At 43.6% G+C, this 18,190-nt stretch overlaps 1 protein-coding gene across 7 annotated transcripts in view; it reads right to left on the reverse strand.

Annotated features, from left to right (window-relative positions):
- robo1 (roundabout, axon guidance receptor, homolog 1 (Drosophila)) overlaps positions 1-18,190 on the reverse strand; it is a 314,173-nt gene that overhangs the window by 62,602 nt on the left and 233,381 nt on the right. For all 7 annotated transcript variants that reach the window (XM_072691599.1, XM_072691600.1, XM_072691598.1 and 4 more), the window contains one exon: positions 4,089-4,246. In XM_072691599.1, coding sequence (XP_072547700.1) covers positions 4,089-4,246 — 158 coding nt within the window. The remainder of the gene's footprint in view (positions 1-4,088; positions 4,247-18,190) is intronic.

The following is an 18,190-nucleotide window of genomic DNA, read 5'->3' on the forward strand; positions in this document are numbered from 1 at the left end:
TTGGTGCAATTATCAGAAAGTTTAAAGAGTATAACATGACAATCAACAGACCTCGGCCCGGTGCTCCAAAGAAGATTTCGCCTCGTGGGGTGGCAATGATGCTGAGAACAGTCAGAAATCGTCCTGCAACCACTCGGCAGGAGTTAGCAAATGACCTGAAGGCAGCTGGGACCACAGTTTGCAAGGAAACAATTGGCAACACTTTGCGCAACAATGGATTCACATCCTGCAGTGCCCGAAAGGTACCCCTGCTGAAGAGAGCACATGTGGAGGCGCGCCTCAAGTATGCCAATGATCATTTGAAAGATGAACCAAGTTATTGGGAGAAGGTTTTGTGGTCAGACGAGACCAAAATTGAACTTTTTGGCCTCAACTCCACCCGCCATGTGTGGAGGAAGAAAAATGCTGCCTATGACCCCAAGAACACTGTGCCCACCGTCAAGCATGGAGGTGGAAGCATAATGTTTTGGGGGTGTTTCTCTGCCAAGGGTACAGGGCTACTTCACCGCATCACTGGGAAGATGGATGGAGCCATGTACCGCACAATCCTGAGGGACAACCTCCTCCCCTCTGCCAGGGATCTGAAAATGGGCCGTGGTTGGGTCTTCCAACATGATAACGACCCTAAACATACAGCAAAGGCAACAAAGGATTGGCTCAAGAAAAATCACATTAAGGTCATGGAGTGGCCCAGCCAGTCGCCAGACCTCAATCCGATCGAAAATCTATGGAGGGAGCTGAAGGTCAGAGTTGCCAAGCGACAGCCCACCAACCTTCATGATTTAGAGAGGATCTGCAAAGAAGAGTGGGCCAAAATTCCCCCTGGTGTGTGTGCTAAACTTGTGGTTAACTACAACAAACGTCTCACCGCTGTGCTTGCAAACAAAGGCTTTGCCACTAAGTATTGAGTGTGTTTGGCAAGAGGGATCAAATACTTATTTTCCTCATTGAAATACAAATTAATTAAAATATATTCTTTAAAATTATATTCTGGATTTTTGTCTTGATATTCTGTCTCTCCATGTTAGAATATATCTACCATTAAAAGTGCAGAAGGATAGTGTCTTTATTAGTGGGCAAACAAAGAAAATCAGCAAGGGATCAAATACTTCTTGGACTCACTGTAGTGAACAGTCAGTACTTGAAGGTAAAGAAGGAAAATGGGCAAGCGTAAGAACCTAAGCTGCCTTGACAAGAGCCAGACTGTGATGATTGGGTCAGAGCATGTCACCAGGGGTGTCCTGTGGGGTGTTCCCAGTACACAGTAGAGCAGTGCCTGCCAAAGGCAGTACACCTGTGAACAGTCAACAGGGCCATGAGCACCTAAAACCCACTGATGTGATCCACGGAGGCCCCACCTCACCATTAACAGGACATGAAGAATCTTTTAGATAACCCAGGGCGCTGTTAGATATCTTGTGGAGTCCATGCCTCAAATGATCAGTTCTGTTGTGGTGGGTTCTGTTAGGCAGGTGGTATTAATGTTATGGCTAATAAGTTGTGGTATTGCCTAACTGAGCCGAATCAAGTAATTGTGACAGCCCTAGCATTCACAGGCTACCAGCCCATTCTCTCACACCCACACACAGAGCCCAATCAGCCGGGCTACATCTAAAGTCATTAAAGTAAGATGTGCAAATTGTACCTAAATTCCAACATCCTGCTCCTTTGGGAACTGCTGAGCTTACTCTAAATCCACTTTTGTCAGCCACGAAGGGCTGAGCCTGAATCTTCCCTCATACTGCCAGCAGCCTGATTAAAGATAACAACCCCCAAAGCACCTCTTCCTTAATCCCCTATAAATAAATGAAAGGAACTCTACATCTTGTCAGGGCCATGCTGAACTCACCAAGGTCTCTCTCTCTCTCTCTCTCTCTTTCTCTCTCTCTCGCACACTCTTTTAATAAAAAACGAGCTGTGATTGATTCCATGACTCCGTTTCTCACACACTTAATTAAAACAAACTAATTGGTGGTCCGGATTCAGAAACACTGTATTTAATCAGCAAAAGGAACTTTTCAGTTGCTGAGACCAACTCCTATTGCTTGTGCTCTCGCACACCGATGAATGTGTCCCATTCATTCTTCAAGACCACTACACCACTTAAACACTCAGGAGCTCAGGACCTCCAGTCAGTGTTCTTCTGCTTGAGTAATGGTTCAGGACTAAACGTTCCACATCTGTTAAATGAAAGGGCTACTGCAATTTGCAGTTCTGGGCCTTCAATTTGTACAGTTTCACAGGATTATCTGGACACAGAAAGATCCACCGGTGTTTATCTGGGAACCAGTGCCTGGAGGCCTGATTTAGTACAGCCTGTATGGAGTGTGTGATTAGTTCTGCTTGTAGTGAGAATGTTAACATTTGACAGTGTTATCTTTGTGAAAACAGAGCAAAATGGTGAAACAGCAAGAAATTTGGCCAGAGTTGTGAATTATGACTATTAGCTTTGCAGGAGAAGAAACACACAGCACTATGTAAAACATAGGCATACATAGTGGATAACATCCCACACACAAGAGACCAGAGTATGACTGAGCCTGGGTTTAGCACCATAATGTTGTACCAAAAAGAAAATGGCACAATAAAAGTCCTCAGGTAAGACATAGTGCATAGAACTAGTGTTATTAAGAACATTTGCTAATCAATAAAAATATTGCTGTCAAATGCCATGGCTGTGAAAATGTTTGTAGCTGTGCAGCACTGTTTGCCCTCCATGTATGTTTTAAATAAAACAGTTAGTAAATTGCTGTAAAAACTATTTGTTTTTAAAATTGTAAATTTATTTATTTATTTATTTATTTTTTGGGGGGGTGTGTCAAAAAAGCTATGTTGTGTAAAAATAGAAATTGAGGTTTGGAAATGGTTAAGATAATACCATAAGACAAATAATCTGAAAGGTGTATTACTTTATTATTATTTTTTTATTTAATCTTTCCCCTTTTTTCCCCCAATTTGGTGCTGCCAATTAACCCACCCATTAATAGCTCTCCTTAGCACTAGCATGACACTAACCCAACACTAGAAGGGTATTGTCAGCCACTGCCTCTTTTAGAACGGCCATCAATACGAAACTGCCAGGCAGCCGACAGGCTCGGAAGAAAGCTCGAGTTCCCCAGCTCCCCTCAGCTCTACCACACCAGCTAACAAACGCCTTTGCTGGAAAACATCACTTAAGAGTGATAAGGGAAGAGAGCATCATCTATCTACTGGCTGCTGAAAGGCAAATCGGCATGGAGATACATGCTTTTTGCATGGCGACGACAATATGTCAGATCATGCAGATCATGTCAATCTGAGTAAACTCTAGAGACTGTGGTGCTAAAAAATCCCAGGAGATCAGCAGTTCTACACATACTCAAACCTCCAGTTCTGACACCGCAATCATGCCACGCTCAAAATCACTGAGATCACGCTCTTCTCCATTCTGACGGTTGATGTGAACGTTACATGGAGCTGCCGGCTCATATCTGCATGATATGCACTGAACTGCTGCCATGCAGTTGGCTGATTTGATAAGTGCATGAATGCACAGGCATTCAGGTCTTCCTAATAAAGTGCTCTGTAAGTGCACACTGCAGATCATAGATACAGACAGTGGTTCAGCTGCCCTGATTGTTGCCTCTCGCTCTCACTCTTGTTCATACAGCTTGTGGATTTTTGTTACAGTGAGGACTCTTGAAGGGAAATAGAGCTTCATCTCACTTTCGTTGGTCTGTTGGTGGCTGATTAATCCATAGGGCCCCTATGAACACTGTGCAGTGCACACTGAACGTGGTGGAGGTATTACTTTTAAGGAATTAGAAGTCATTTAAATGACATGAGGAGCTGCAATCACTGAGCTCATCAGCCTTATCAGCCTGTGAGTGGTTCGACTTCAGCCAGCACTACGTCTGGATGGTTTGACGTTTCTAACATCCCGTTATCTTCGAGAGCTCTCATCGTTTCTCTCTCGTTTATTCTAATGCAAGTGTTTTTCCAAGCACTCAAACATCTCCCTGTCCGGCTTTCCTCATGACTTTCTCAGATGTCCTTAGAAAGACTTTTGCACAGTACTGTAGAAACACACAGCATGATTTCTGACTCACCGTTATGCGTTCATCTCTGTCGTCTACACTGACGCCGTCTTTCTTCCAGGAGATGGTGGGCTCTGGATGACCACGAGGGGGCTGGCACTCCATCACTGCTGGCTCGCCTGCTGCTACCATCACATCGCTGGGGTTCTGCCTGAAGTCATCACGGAGAACTGCGAAAAGACAAACAAAGGAGCATGAACTTCAGGGATTCTGCTTCGTGCTTCAAATTAAGGCTCTTTTTCTCCCATACTTTCCTTGTTATGATAGATTACAACACTGCAGAACTGAAGAACAGGAATTCTAGTGAAAACGATACACACAACTTACAATTCTCAGGATTTTCACTAGGCCTGCTAAGCCACATAAACTGGAGCTTACCTATTAGCTAATTTCCCTCCTTTTAGACTTACTCGCCTTTGCCAGTTTTAGCAGTGTTATTTAGGCCAGCCTATATGTAGCAAATGTCTTACACACATACACATAAACCCCAAGTTGTTTTTATGCAACTTGGGGCTCCATTAAAAGTGCAGCGCCAGCATTTCTCCCCTCCATTGAGATGAGAGAGCATTTTTTTAAGTGGAACAGTGGGATCTCACTGAGGCTGCATTTGCATTAACACAGTCATCTTTTAAAGCACAATGCAAACAAAAACAACAACAACAACAACAAAAGATCTCCCTGTTTGTGGAGTCCTCAGCTTTTACTGGAGCTTTCCTCTCACGCCCCTGGTCCTGCTCCCGTCTCCTCCACCATCCTCTGTCTCAGATCAAAGCGAGGCGTTCTCCAAGTAACCTGAACTCCTGACTGCCTGCAAATTCCTTCAAGCCTTTAAGCACTTAATTGGCCATAAGATCCCACTTTCTGCTCCTTGTAACAGCTCTCCCACCACCACTTTAAGCCGAAAAAAGGGAACAGCATCCGAACCTCGGTAAGAGGGAAAGTGTTCTGGGAGTGCAGGGAGTAAAACCAATCCTCCTGCTCTCTTTAGCTCCCTGTCTTATCCTTACCTGACACCGTCACTGGCTTTATAAATCACCATAATGGTCATGGATATACATCTATCTTGAAGACTGGCCGAGACTAGTGCAGACCAGTCAAGCTCTTCTACAGGTGTTTAAAGAGGCCTGTTTTCTGACATATACCAGGATAAAGGTGAATGTGGTGATGTCCTTTGCTTTGGATTTCTCCATACTGTAAACAGAAACAGCTCTGACCCATCGAGACATGGACTCTACAAGACATAGCCAGTGGTAATTTTTTTCTTCTTCTGTGGGATCAAAGCAGATGAGCTAGCCTTTATTATCCTCTGTCTGTACTGTGTTGTCTGTCCGCACTTGTTTGTTTGTGTTGCACTTGTGTCTTGTATGCACTGTCTATGTTGCACCATGGTCCGGGAGGAACGTTGTTTCGTTTCACTGTGTACTCTGTATGTAGTTGAAATGACAATAAACCCACTTGACTTGACTTTACTTCTCAAGCACATTAATGAATTGCATAAACTTGGGCACCCAATATGCTGATGCCAGCTCATTAGCTGTCCTTCCTTGGAGCACTTTTAGTAGATACTGACCACTACATATCTGGAACACCCCACAAGACCTGTCTGATGTGCCTTCGCTCCTCAAGCACATTAATGAAACTTGGGCTCCCAAGATCCTGATGCCAGCTGTCCTTCCTTGGAGCACTTTTGACCACTGCATACCTGGAACACCCCATTTGGGTATATATATATATATAGGTATCATGGACATATATATATATATATATATATATATATATATATATATATATATATCTTAATCATGTCCTGACATTGTATAAAACCAAAGCTGTGTGTGTTTGTATGTGTGTGTATTGTCTCTAGCTGTGCCCTGTCATATGCCTACAGAGCAGAATGGCAGAGAAGCAATGTGGTGGTTATAAACTTTGTGTGCGCTCACAGCGGGATCTCTTTGCCTCCTCCAGCTCTTATTAAAGCAGCATTCCTCCACCCCACCTCCCTTCAGAAACGAAGGATCACTGACGAGAGCGAGAGCGAGCGAGAGAGAGAGTGAGAGAGAGATGGCTTCCAAGACTATTATTAGCTTGACGAGTTTGTAGTTGTTGGTATTCCAGTGTGTGCACAATGTGTGTGTGGTTGCTCCTCATAATGTAGCTCATTTAACCTCATCCAGTTTTACATTTGCCGTTCCCTTTTCCTTTCCTAATAAGCTCTGGAATCAAGACCAACTGCCAGTTTCCATGATCGTGATGTGCCAACGTGATGAATGCTCCTGCAGCACCAGAGTGGCATTCTCCGCTGTTGGGCCCCACAAATCCACCGGTTCTCATGGATCTCTCTCTACAGAAAGGCAAAAAGGAACCCCAGCTTGTAGCCTTCCCAGTGCTTCCAGCACAGATAAGCATCGGCTCTTCCTACAACTTCCCTGCTGCTTCTCTGGCGAAATTGAAAACAGATGCAGAAATGTCAAATTAAAATGAGATTCGTTTTGCCGTGCCTCCGACATTAATGAAAATGAAGACCGAATACCACACACAGTCCAGGGCGGCTTGATCAAATGAGGTCTGTTCAGCGGAAATGAAAAGATTTCACTAAGCATCCACAGAAGTCTCCTGGAGTATTCCTCTGGAGCCATTGGGGAACTGGAGGATTTGCTCAAAAAGCACATCAAAACCCAAGGCTGGCACGTGCACAAGTACATAGGTACATAGGTTTTGGTCTGGGTCCTTTTCCACAGGACAGCGCTAATCCTCGGGAAGGGTATGTGAGATGTACCTTTATATGGTCAAAAGTATTGGGACACCTGCCCATTCATTGTTTCAAGGTTATTAAAAGTCCATCATGATTTGGCTGGAGTAACTGTCTCTACTGTCCAAGAGCGTTACTGAGGTCAGGATGTTGGATGATCGCCACTCCACCTCATCCCCAACTCCTCATCTCAAAAGTATTGGATTGGGAACACCATTTCCACTGCTCCACAATTCAATGTTGGGGGCTTTGTACCATCCAGCCTATGCCTGGCATTAGGCATGGTTCCAATAGGTTCATGATTATCTGCTCCAGAGAGCTCTATTCTATTGGCCTATTAGTACCTCTCTATAGTAACTAGATGAGCTGTGTGTGTGAATTTGTACATATGAAACTAAAAATGTTCCTTAGAAGGGGTGTCTACAAACATTTGGACACCAGAGCAGTCCTGCAGAGTTTAGAAGGCCCTACACTATGCAAACTCTGGTTCTGTAGGAGCAGGACTGATAACGTTTGTGTTAGGTCATTGTTTCTGGTTATTTAGCCATCGTGTGTGTGCATTTGCACATGTGCCAACAATGGATGCAACTTAAAATAGCTTAAAAAGGCATTCATTAGAAGAGGTGTCCACAAACCCTTGCCAAAATAGTGTGTGCCACTCTAAAGAACATGCCAGTCACAGCACTTATCTGCTTAGATGAGCCCACTAAACCAATAAGCACACTGCTCTGGTGATCTGGCTTTTAGTTTATGAAGATGGCGCCTTACTAGCTGACTTCCAGAACGCCTTTTGCGCCAGACAACGATTTCTCAGTCCAGGCAAGTACCAGTGTCACTGGCCAAATATGCAAAGTCATGAGTAGGGTCAGGGCATTGGGATGACAAGAGTACAATAACAGGTCTGGAGAAAGAATTAATCAAGAACAATGAATGTAAAACTACGAATGCAATCGATCCCAGATGTGAACCTTGCTGCACTCAGCATTTTAGCAGAACTGTCCAAAGTCTCTTGGACTGCTGTCTACACAGTGTCTGCTGTGCATACTACAGTGAGGAGAGGATTGAAAGAAGGAGCTCTTTTGGTTTTCCTTCACATACTTCACAAACTATAATCGAGACCGATGTACTGTCAGTTCAGATGTCAATCAAACATAAGCACATTCTTTTTACAGTGAATCTTAAACCAGGTTCTGGAGCAGCTTAGTTGCCTTAGTTTTCTGTAATTTCTCTATCTCACCTGGTTCAACTTATCAGCTAATTATGAACGACTTAAAATTGATTTCTCAGAGCAGGACATGCATGGCTGCTACTAACCAATCCTATCACTTTCCTTCGTTTCCTTCCTTCTCCTCTCCCCACACCCCCATACTATAACATGTTATAGTATAGCAATAACTTCATGATGACGTTATGATTTCATATATTTCATCTTGATTTTAAGGAGCTAGAAAGTCTACTAACTAATAAAAGCAGTCCATATAATTTCACATGCTAGAAAATGAAACATGAACAGACAGATATGACTATGAAAGCTCAACTGGCACATATCCAAAAGTGAGGTAATCAGCATACATATCACAGTCATACAAAAATTATGAAAAAATGCCCAAATCTCCAAAACAACAACTTTACAGGAGAAGGAAAAAAACACCTTAACTTTCAATGGCAGTCAATGTAAAAAGATTCTAAGTCATCCAAGTCATTTTGGAGCATTTCTATTGGTCCGTTCATCATGCAAATTGGCCACAATGTATGGAAGAACTATAGGGAAAATCTCAAAAATAAAGCTACAAGGATTTTGCATTACAGAGACAATATGCTAAGATACACTGTAACACCAGGAGGCGGAGCTTCCCATAATTCTCTGACTATTAAATACCACTGGTGCACTTCAGAACAAAATACACACATATTTGCACTGATATATCCCTCACAACTAACCTCTCCAAACACAACCAAGAATGATTTTCCATCTGCCCATCCTTTCCTCTCTCCTTCTCACCTTCTTCCCTTCCCTCCCTCCTTCCCTGACTCCTTTCCAACCCCACTCCATCATCACTAACTACTCCCAATCACTCGGCTCTGTGGGAATCCGCTGGGACTCCCCTGCCATACCTTTCTGTTGTTAACGTACAGAGGGCTCGAGATATGAGCTACCTGCCCGCAAGTCTGCAGGGCGGATCGATATCCTCCTCTCATTAGCAGCGGAGAGTGAGGGAGAGAGGAGAATCGCGATAAACCCAGGGGTGGGCCTCAAGAACACCGGACAGCAAGAGGCTTGGCAGTAAACCAACACTGCCTACAGTCATGTACTCTGGGGCTAACACCTGCTGCACTCTCTCTCTCTCTCTCTCTCTCTCTGATGCCCTTTTCTTGGTGAGCTCTCTCTCCCACACACACACTCCACATCAAAGAGAGGCCTCAAGCCATGGTGAGTTAACCTAGCCTCTACCTTCACTGGACAGACTAAGGTGAAGCCGGCATGGTCAGGGCTGAAAATTGTGTGTGTGTGTGTGTGTGTGGAAACTTCACAGCAGAACAGAAAATAAAGCATGACCTTAAAGGTGAAGAACCAAAGAGAGGGCATCCCTGCCAAGCCCAATTTGATCATTTTATCTCCCCAGTTTAAGGTGTATGTGTATGTGTGTGTGAGAGAGCGAGAGTATATGTGTGTGTGTGTTCATGGACTGACAGTGGTAGGCATCTGAAGGTGGTGTAAACATTCAGTCCTATCAGAGCTAGATACCAGCATGATACCACATGGTTCTATGAGGGATGCCATAGAAGACCATGTTTGGTTCCTTTCTTTGTAGAGACCGAACTTTTACATTCGTAAAACATCTTAATGAAACCAAAAGTGGTTCTTGTAGGACATCGCTTGAAGAACCAATGAAAGCACCTTTGTTTTTAAGAGTATAGTCAGCAGACAGCCTCTTCTCAAGGATTCCAGGAGAACAAAGTGGAGGATCTAGCACTGCATCTTCTGAAACACTGTGGTAAGAGATTAGTGGCATGTTCAGACCTAAGCATTCACGCAGCTCAAGCTCTGAATACAAGAAGCAAACACCAAGAGCATTAATAACAGCCTTTAAGGGCTCTAAACTGCATGTACTAACGTTTATTGCTTGTAAGCTCTGCATTACACGTAAATAACCAAATAAATGCCATCTCATACTGTAGGTATGCTAATTATCACCATCTTCACCAAGCGTGTGTACTATAAATTACAGATTGTTTAAGTGAAAACACATTTGCAAATTACAGATTGTGGCTTTAACTGAAGCAGGCCAGCATTTGGAGTGCGCACTGAGAAGCTGAGCTCTTTAGATGTACAGCATGAAGCCATCACAAACACAAGCTCCTCCTGTGAGCTCATTTGGAAAGCCTCTGGAGTTATGAGAACTGTAGCGTTCATGACCAAACACTGATGTTTTTCCGAAAACTGCACAGCATCTCCATCCTAAACTCCTACCTCTACTAGGAACCACACATGGTTTCAATAACTGTAACAGATGGAGGGGATCGTTGTCACAGTCGATAACACATTTGGTAAATCAATGAAAACACAATTAATTCAATACAGTTGTATGTAGAAACTACGTTCTTTGGGATGATGGTTGGTGCTCCATCCACTACTTTTGGGATGAGTTGGGGAGTTAGGGTTTTTCCTTGATTTTGGAAGAAACAATGAATGAACAGGTGTCCCAATACTTTTGTTGATATTGTCTATGTAGAAATACTAACGGGTGATTTCTGTGGATTAAGGTATAAAAACAAGGTTCCTCAGGGTGAATCTTGAAGAACATCTGTCCAAATGCTGTCAAAATTCACAAACGATGTAGTGACTGGAATATGAGAACATGAACCTGAATTTGTTTATCTGCACATTTTCCCCATTCTCTGTGCAAGTCTCTCTCTCTCTCTCTCTCTCTCTCTCTCTCTCTCTCTGTTCCTTCACGACCTGTTAGCCCTGAGCAAGCATGCAGAAATCAAACAGCAGGTACATGATTTTACTGCCAGATGCTTTGTTTGGCACGGTTTTCTATGGGGGCAGAGCTGTGAAAATCTGTGCAGGGTACAAGTTCTGTTCGTCAGCCCGAAGCAGCTATAGAGCTGACAAGGAGCACTGGAAGTAGCAATATGGCTACAACGTCTAGGGGAAAAAGTCTACACTGATCAGTTTTTAACTCTTAGCCAAGTGATGACATTTAGATATATATGGACAAAAGTATTGGGACACCTGTTAATTCAGTGCTTCTTCTGAAATCAAGGGTTTTTAAAAATAGTTTATGCTGCTTTTGCTGGAGTAACTGTCTCAACTGTCCAGAGAAGAAGGCTTTCTACTAGATTTTGGAGCATTTTTGGAGCACTGCTGTGAGGATTTCATTGCATTCAGTGATAAGAGCATTAGTGAGGTCAGGATGTTGAATGATCACCACCCCACCTCATCCCCAATTCTCCAACTCGTTTTAAAAATACTGGATGATGCACTGTTATTCTAGAGAACACTATAGAGTACACTGCTCCACACCTCAACGTCGGGGGGGTTTATACCCCCAGGGCTTTATAGCCCACGCCTTGCACCCAGCAAGTTTCTGTTTTCTACCAACACTCTAAGAATTCAATACTATGAATCCACAACTGGTGACCCCATAACTGGTTTACTGGTGTGGACAACATATACAGGCCAGCCCTACAACAGACATTAGTCTGAGAAACAAATGGCTAGTCTACAGCTAAGTACCTGAGATATCTCAAGCTCGAGGAATTCAGTAGATCCCCAACCGAAATCCATAACAGCAAAAGGCGAGCAAGAGTGGCGGAGCACATGGAAAATGAGCAGAACTCCTCTTCAAAATTAATTATGTGGAAAAGTTGTAAATCATCGACGCTCCAGTAGGGGAGGACCTGAGAGGAAACAGTACCTGACAGCTTATTCCAGAGGCAGGGCAGACAGAAAGCCTATTCACCCAGCCTCTCTGAGTGCATTAAAAGAGCTATAACTCTTAAGAGTGCATGAAGTTGGAGAGCGGGTGTGTAGGTGGGTGTGAAAAATGAGAGAGGGAGGTGGGAAAGTAACATAGAACTTATTTGGCACGTTCACAAACGACGGGCCTTTCAGATCGGAATGGAGGGAGGGAAACGTGAGGGCATTATCTCTTCAGGTGAAGATTATGGACTTTTGAAGCTCAAGTGAACGACGTCGAGGTAGGCCGCTTCTGCCTGATGAGCACCGAGGCATGGAAGGAGGATTAGGTTAAGCGTTTGGACCGAGGGAAAAGCAAGCTGGCTGTTGTGGAAACATGGCAAATGTTATCGTAGTTACCAATCAGGTTTTGCTCTGAGGCAAATTAAAGCAAAGTTTACATAAGGCCGCACGGAGGCTTCGTCACTTTCCCGCTGCGTTTGGCTGCTGATGTTTGTACTGAAGAGCGGGCGCGCCGGGGAGTTCATTTAAAACGACATAAAGTAATAACGGGGTTGAGGAGGGGAGAATAAACACCTTTATGGAAATCGAAGTAAATGTGAACGCGCTATCCAAACAAGTCAGATTGGGCTGCTGTTTTGAGTGAAGGGCCTCGAAAGTGGCTTGTCAAGAGTGGCTCAGAGTGCAGCGGAGCGTTTGACAAGTCCTTGTGTACCTACACAGCCGAACTGCAGCTGTCGACTGAAGCTGAGTGATTGCTCAAATTAGCTGCTCGCACAAATCCAAACAAGCCTTGTGTGTATCGAATAAGGTATATGCTAAATTACATAAGCGGCTCGTGAAAAGCATGGTAAGATGTGGAGCATACTGAACAGTCCTGGGACATTCATAAGAGTGGCGATGAAAGGCACTGCAGAACCTCACTTCATTCAAATCCAGCATGCCACCTCCATTAAAAGCCCAGCAGACATGTGAGCATGCCAGAACCCTCTGTAGCGCTGAGTGGGCTAACTTTGCACAGCCTGTCAGGATGGGCATTCCCCCTGCAGGCAGATGAACAGCAGTGGCCCACAAACCCAGCTCTGCCCCTTAACACTGTGCCTCCTCCATCTCTCCACACCATATTAACTGTAATAAAGAACCCATATGCTATATTATTCTTCTCCCCGGAGTTCACTTAGAGCATTTTTGTGGTTCTAGCTAACAAAAATGGTCATGATTTATTCTCACATGACTGTTAGAATTCAACAGACTATTTGGTTTCTATACACTCTATACGTCCAAATGTTTGTGGACACCCCTTCTAATAGATGCACTCTTCAGCTACTTTAAGTGGCATCAATTGCTGACACAGATGTGCAAATGCAAACACACACACACACACAGCTTGTCTAGTTCCTGTAGAGAAGTAATGCCAAAAGAATAGGACTCTCTGGAGCAGATAAACAACAAACATGAACCTATTGGCACCATGCATAATGCCAGGCAAGATGGGTATACAGTAATCCTCACAAAACCGTCACAGTCTAATAGAAATCCTTCCCTGGACAGTAGAGACATTAACTCCACCAAAAGTAGGATACATTCTTTTTAAGCCTTGATTTCATAAGAAACAATGAATGAACTGGTGTCCCAATACTTTAGTCATTATAGTGTACAACCTGTGAGAATGCTTCATTTATGAATGCAAGCTTTAAAAGTGTTTACCATGTTAAAGTCCGGTGGTCTTGGCTCTCTAAGTTCTAATGACCTCCAATGAAATGTTCTGAACACTAAACACAACTGAGCAAGACGGAGAACAGTCTGGACTGGTCCGGGTTTCCCCTCGTCTTTCAACTTGTTTCCCAGTGAATGGAGCCAGAAAAGATAAGCTCTGCATCAGGAGCAATCTTACACACTTAAATCACACACTAAGAAATCCCTTTACTTTTAGACTGAACCACACAGCAGAGAGCGCCCGAGAATGCAAGACAGAGAGAGAGAGAGAGATCCAATCCATTTCTGGTGACATACATCTGGAGTCGTTATCTAGTACACTGTTTTTTATCATCCCTAAAATACAGATATATATCCGAGTCCTCTGGTGGCCTCTTGGCAGCCAGCCTTCGAGAGCCTTCGGGTAAACGCAGCACATATTTTGATAAATCTCCTCGATGGTGCAGGGAGAAATAAAAGAGAGGTTCCTGTGCAGCTTTGGGAGGCACAAGAGAGTTCTGCTGCATGGGCTCCAGCAGTGCGTACAAGGGGTCTAACGGTTCTAAAGCTGGGTTGTCTTTTGCAGTGTGCTGTAAATGGGGTGGGGTACGTTCCCAGGCTACAGGCTCTTGAAAAAGACTTTTACATTCCACTACATGACACATCCAGGCAAATAAAAGTCATCCTGTTTCTGAACATTGGGTTCTTTATACGGTTCCACGCAGAATGCAGCACCCTAGCCTAAAGATTTATTTCCCGGCTCAGCAGCAGCAGCAGCAGCAGCAGCCTTCATTTATCCTTTTGTCTGTTGTTTGAACAGGAAGGCAGTATTAAAGTTGTCGGCTATCCATTACAGCTAGTTGACCGAGACTGACAGAGCACACCTACACAGCTCCAGCCATGACCAGATTATTAAAAGTGACCTACATTTGATCTCGCTTCTCTCTGCAGGAAGCTCCAGAGCTAATAGGCATCAGATGTTCATCTGGGATGCAGTTAATAACGTACAGAAGGATTATGATAAGCTGCACACTTAAAGACTTGCGCACTACACTTGAACACACTACCAAGCGCGGTCTTATGGTCCTACGTTACCTCGAAGCACTGTAGGAGTCTTACACACTGGCTCTGCTCTGGTACACAGAGCTGCAGCATCTGTAATAGGGACCTTATTAAAACAATCTTTACAATTAACATTCCTGGCGTCCACCACACACACACACACACACACACATACATACACACTAACCACAGTACAATGCCTCACAGCTGTGCTGATATAGCGCCGGCTTTGGATAAAGGTTGCTGATGAAGACGGAGAATATTATGAAGAAGAATTACCTACTTCAACAACAAGAGGATGAGGAGGAAAGAAGAAGAAACAAAGAAGAGCAACAAGAGGTGGAGGAAAGAAGTGAAGTGAAGAAGATGACAAGGATGAAGTTGAAGAGGAGGAAAGGGAGAAAAAGAAGGACACAAAGGAACAGTAGAGGACGTAGAGGAAGGAAGATGATAATTATGAAGAAGAACAACAAGTGGAGGAGGTGGAGGTAAGAAGAAGATAAGGAGAAGAACAGGCAGGTACAGAATACAAGCAGAAGAGAAGTAGAAGATGAAGAAGCAGATGAAGTGAGATAAGTAGTAGAACAACAAGAACAAGAAGCATATGAAGAACAAAAGGGATGGAGAAGAAGATGAGGGTGGAGGATGAGGCGAATGTAGGATAAAGAATGTAGAAGGATGTGAAGATAAAGGAGAACGAAGAAGAAAGGGAATGTAAAACAAACAAAAAAAAACTGAAGAAAGACAAAGATGGGGGGGGGGAGAGAAAAGGTGGAGGATGAGGAGAAGATGATGACGAAGAAGAAGAGGAAGAGCCAGAGAAGAAGAGTGTCTAGAAGAAGAGGAAAGGAGCTAAAACAGACCTAAGGGTTAAAGTAGTCTAGCGCTGGATCCTGGTATAATGAGCTCCAGTTTGTTCTGTTAATGGCCTTCAGGGTCTTGTTCACTTCAGAATTACTCAACAGGCCACGGCTGTCTTTTATATTAGCTTTAATGAACGGCATAAACACCTCCCTCCCCACGGACTGATCTGCCTCCAACTATTTTATCATATGTTCAACATGGACATCTTTGAGTCTGACATGTGTCTGTATGTGTGTGTGTCTAGCGCTGAAGAGGGTGAGATTTTGACGGATTCTCAATCCGCTGCATGCACAGGAAACAGAATCCGGCCTGTTTTAGTGTTTGAAACCACGGAGGGGGTTCAGACGGGAGGAGGAAGAGGAAGAACATGAGGGGGGATGGGTCTGAGTGAGTGACGGGGGGAAAAGAGAAAGCTCAGCAACAGCACATCTTTCAGCCTTTCGTCATGGCCACTTTCATTTCACCACACCATCCCACTTCCTCCCCGATCTCTTTACCAGGCAGGGAGAGAAGGGAAGGAGGGGGGCAAACAAAAAGGCTGAAAACTGAAGGGAATACTGGAAGAAAAATGATAATGGCCACACACACGAATGTGATCTTCATTGAGGGCGATGCAAAGGTCAGCTCGGTGCAGGGGTCCTTTCTGGAGAACTTTCCTCAACTGTCCAACATGACAGTCTCCCAAACTGCTGCAAAAGGCTCGTTACCATGCCTCAGGCAGAGGAGATGACCAAAGAGATGCAAAAGTACAGAGAGAGGAGATAATAGGAGGGCAAGGAGGGAGAATGAGAGGGCGAGGAATGTTAAAGAGGGTGAAACGGGGAGAGAGAAAGAGAGAATGAGGGTCTACACAAACGTGCAGCAGATCCAGAGGGGCACATCCTTTTCTGATCACAGTGCAGCCGTGGCCCCAATGGCTTCCACATGGGCCGCTAACCTCTACCAGATGGGCCTGGGGAAGATGAAACGATGCTCACCAGTGCTATCTTTAAGGAGGATCTGCTCCACAGCCACAAAGCTGCTTCACACAGCACTGCAGAAGAGCTTACCAGAGAAAGACTTACAAGGAAAGACTAGACTAACTGTAGCGCTGGTGAAGCAGTGGTGAACATATGAGCAGATTACATAAGAAGAGAGGCAGAATGAGAGAGAGACAGTGAGACTGAGGATCACAGCTGGAGAGAAAATACTGTTGAAGAAGAGGCAGAATGGCAGACAATGAGAGAAGCTGACCGCAGGGTCTGACCAACACAAAGATTTTGGTTTTACCGCTGATCATTTTACTGGTTCTATTCTCATTAACATGATTTGGTAACTAACATAAATGATTCAGTAACTGCTATACCTGATTCAGTAATTGAAATATTTTTTTAATTAACTGCTACTAATAATTCAGTAATTGCAGTGATGATCATTTAATTGCTATAACCGATTCAGTAACTGCTTTAAATGATTCAGTAATGAAAATAAATGACTCAGTAACAACTATAAATGATTCAGTAACTGCTATAAATGCTTCAGTAACCGCTATAAGTGATGCAGTAGTTGCTGTAAAGGATTCGGCAACGGCTATAAAGGATTCAGTAACTGCAATAAATGTTTCAATGACTGCTATAAAAGATTCAGTAACTGCTATAACTGATTCAGTAACTGCTATACAAGATTCAGTAACTACAATAAATGATTCAATAACTGATATAAAAGAGTCAGTAACTGCTATAAAAGATTCAGTAACTGCAATAAACGATTCAGTAACTGCTATAAAAGATTCAGTAACTGCAATAAATGATTCAGTAACTGCAAAAATGATTCAGGAATTGCTATAAGTGATTCAGTATCTGCTATAATTGATTCAATAACTACTATTAATGATTCAGCAACTACCAGACCTGATTCAGTAACTGCTATTAATGATTTAGTAACATTGCATGTTAAAAACTAATTCTATAGGTGTGATTCTACACTGTTTTACTGTAGATTCTGCTAAAGTTTATATAACAAAAACAAAGTAAGTTTGATCTTAAATAACCCTCCTTCCATCCTTCTGGGTAAAATCAGAGACAGCCTGAAGACAGACGGAGAAAAAGTAGACTTTGAGTTTTTCCTCCTTTTGTTTTACGGCCCGCTTTGCTACTGTTAACATTGTGGAAGCATTCCGCTCTGTGATTTACAGCCTTTCCCCAGCGGGCAGTCCGGCCTCACTGGACAGGAGATATTTAGAACTAGTACACAAAACACACAAGATTCCAGAATATTCCTGAGATTTATGAAGCTGATGGGGGAAACTCTTATTTTCCCCCAGCGTAGAGTCTTGTTTTCTCCTCAGAAACAAAGCCAGAACACAGGAGGCCTATGTGCTCACAGCGAGACTTGAGCAACCCAGTATGAAGCTCCTCGCTGCTGTGGAGGGAATATGATGATAAGCTGAGTCAGTTCAGGCCAGAGAGAGTAACAGGAACAGTTCAGTAAAAAAAAAACATAAAACAACAAATGTTAACGCTGATAACCGTCACTGAATGTGAAGGACCACTAGTTAACGTTAGGTCAGTAGCATGATGTCGACCGTGAGTCTGAGTGTCCCTTCACTGTGAGTTAAACACACGCTCATGCTTTACCACACAGCACCACTTTTAGTAATGTGTTTTACAGTTCTTACAACTTCGCTCCAACACAGTACATTATCTTTACTGCTCTACTTCTCTCCCTACAGAGACACAAAACAGAACCTGGCTCCGAGAATTACCTGGAGGGCCTGACTGGAATATATGGAGTCTTCTGTATAAAGGAAATGAAGACTACCATGGGTGTATGGTTCTG

The sequence above is a fragment of the Salminus brasiliensis genome, chromosome 11 (assembly GCF_030463535.1).
Source record: "Salminus brasiliensis chromosome 11, fSalBra1.hap2, whole genome shotgun sequence".
Lineage (NCBI taxonomy): Eukaryota > Metazoa > Chordata > Actinopteri > Characiformes > Bryconidae > Salminus > Salminus brasiliensis.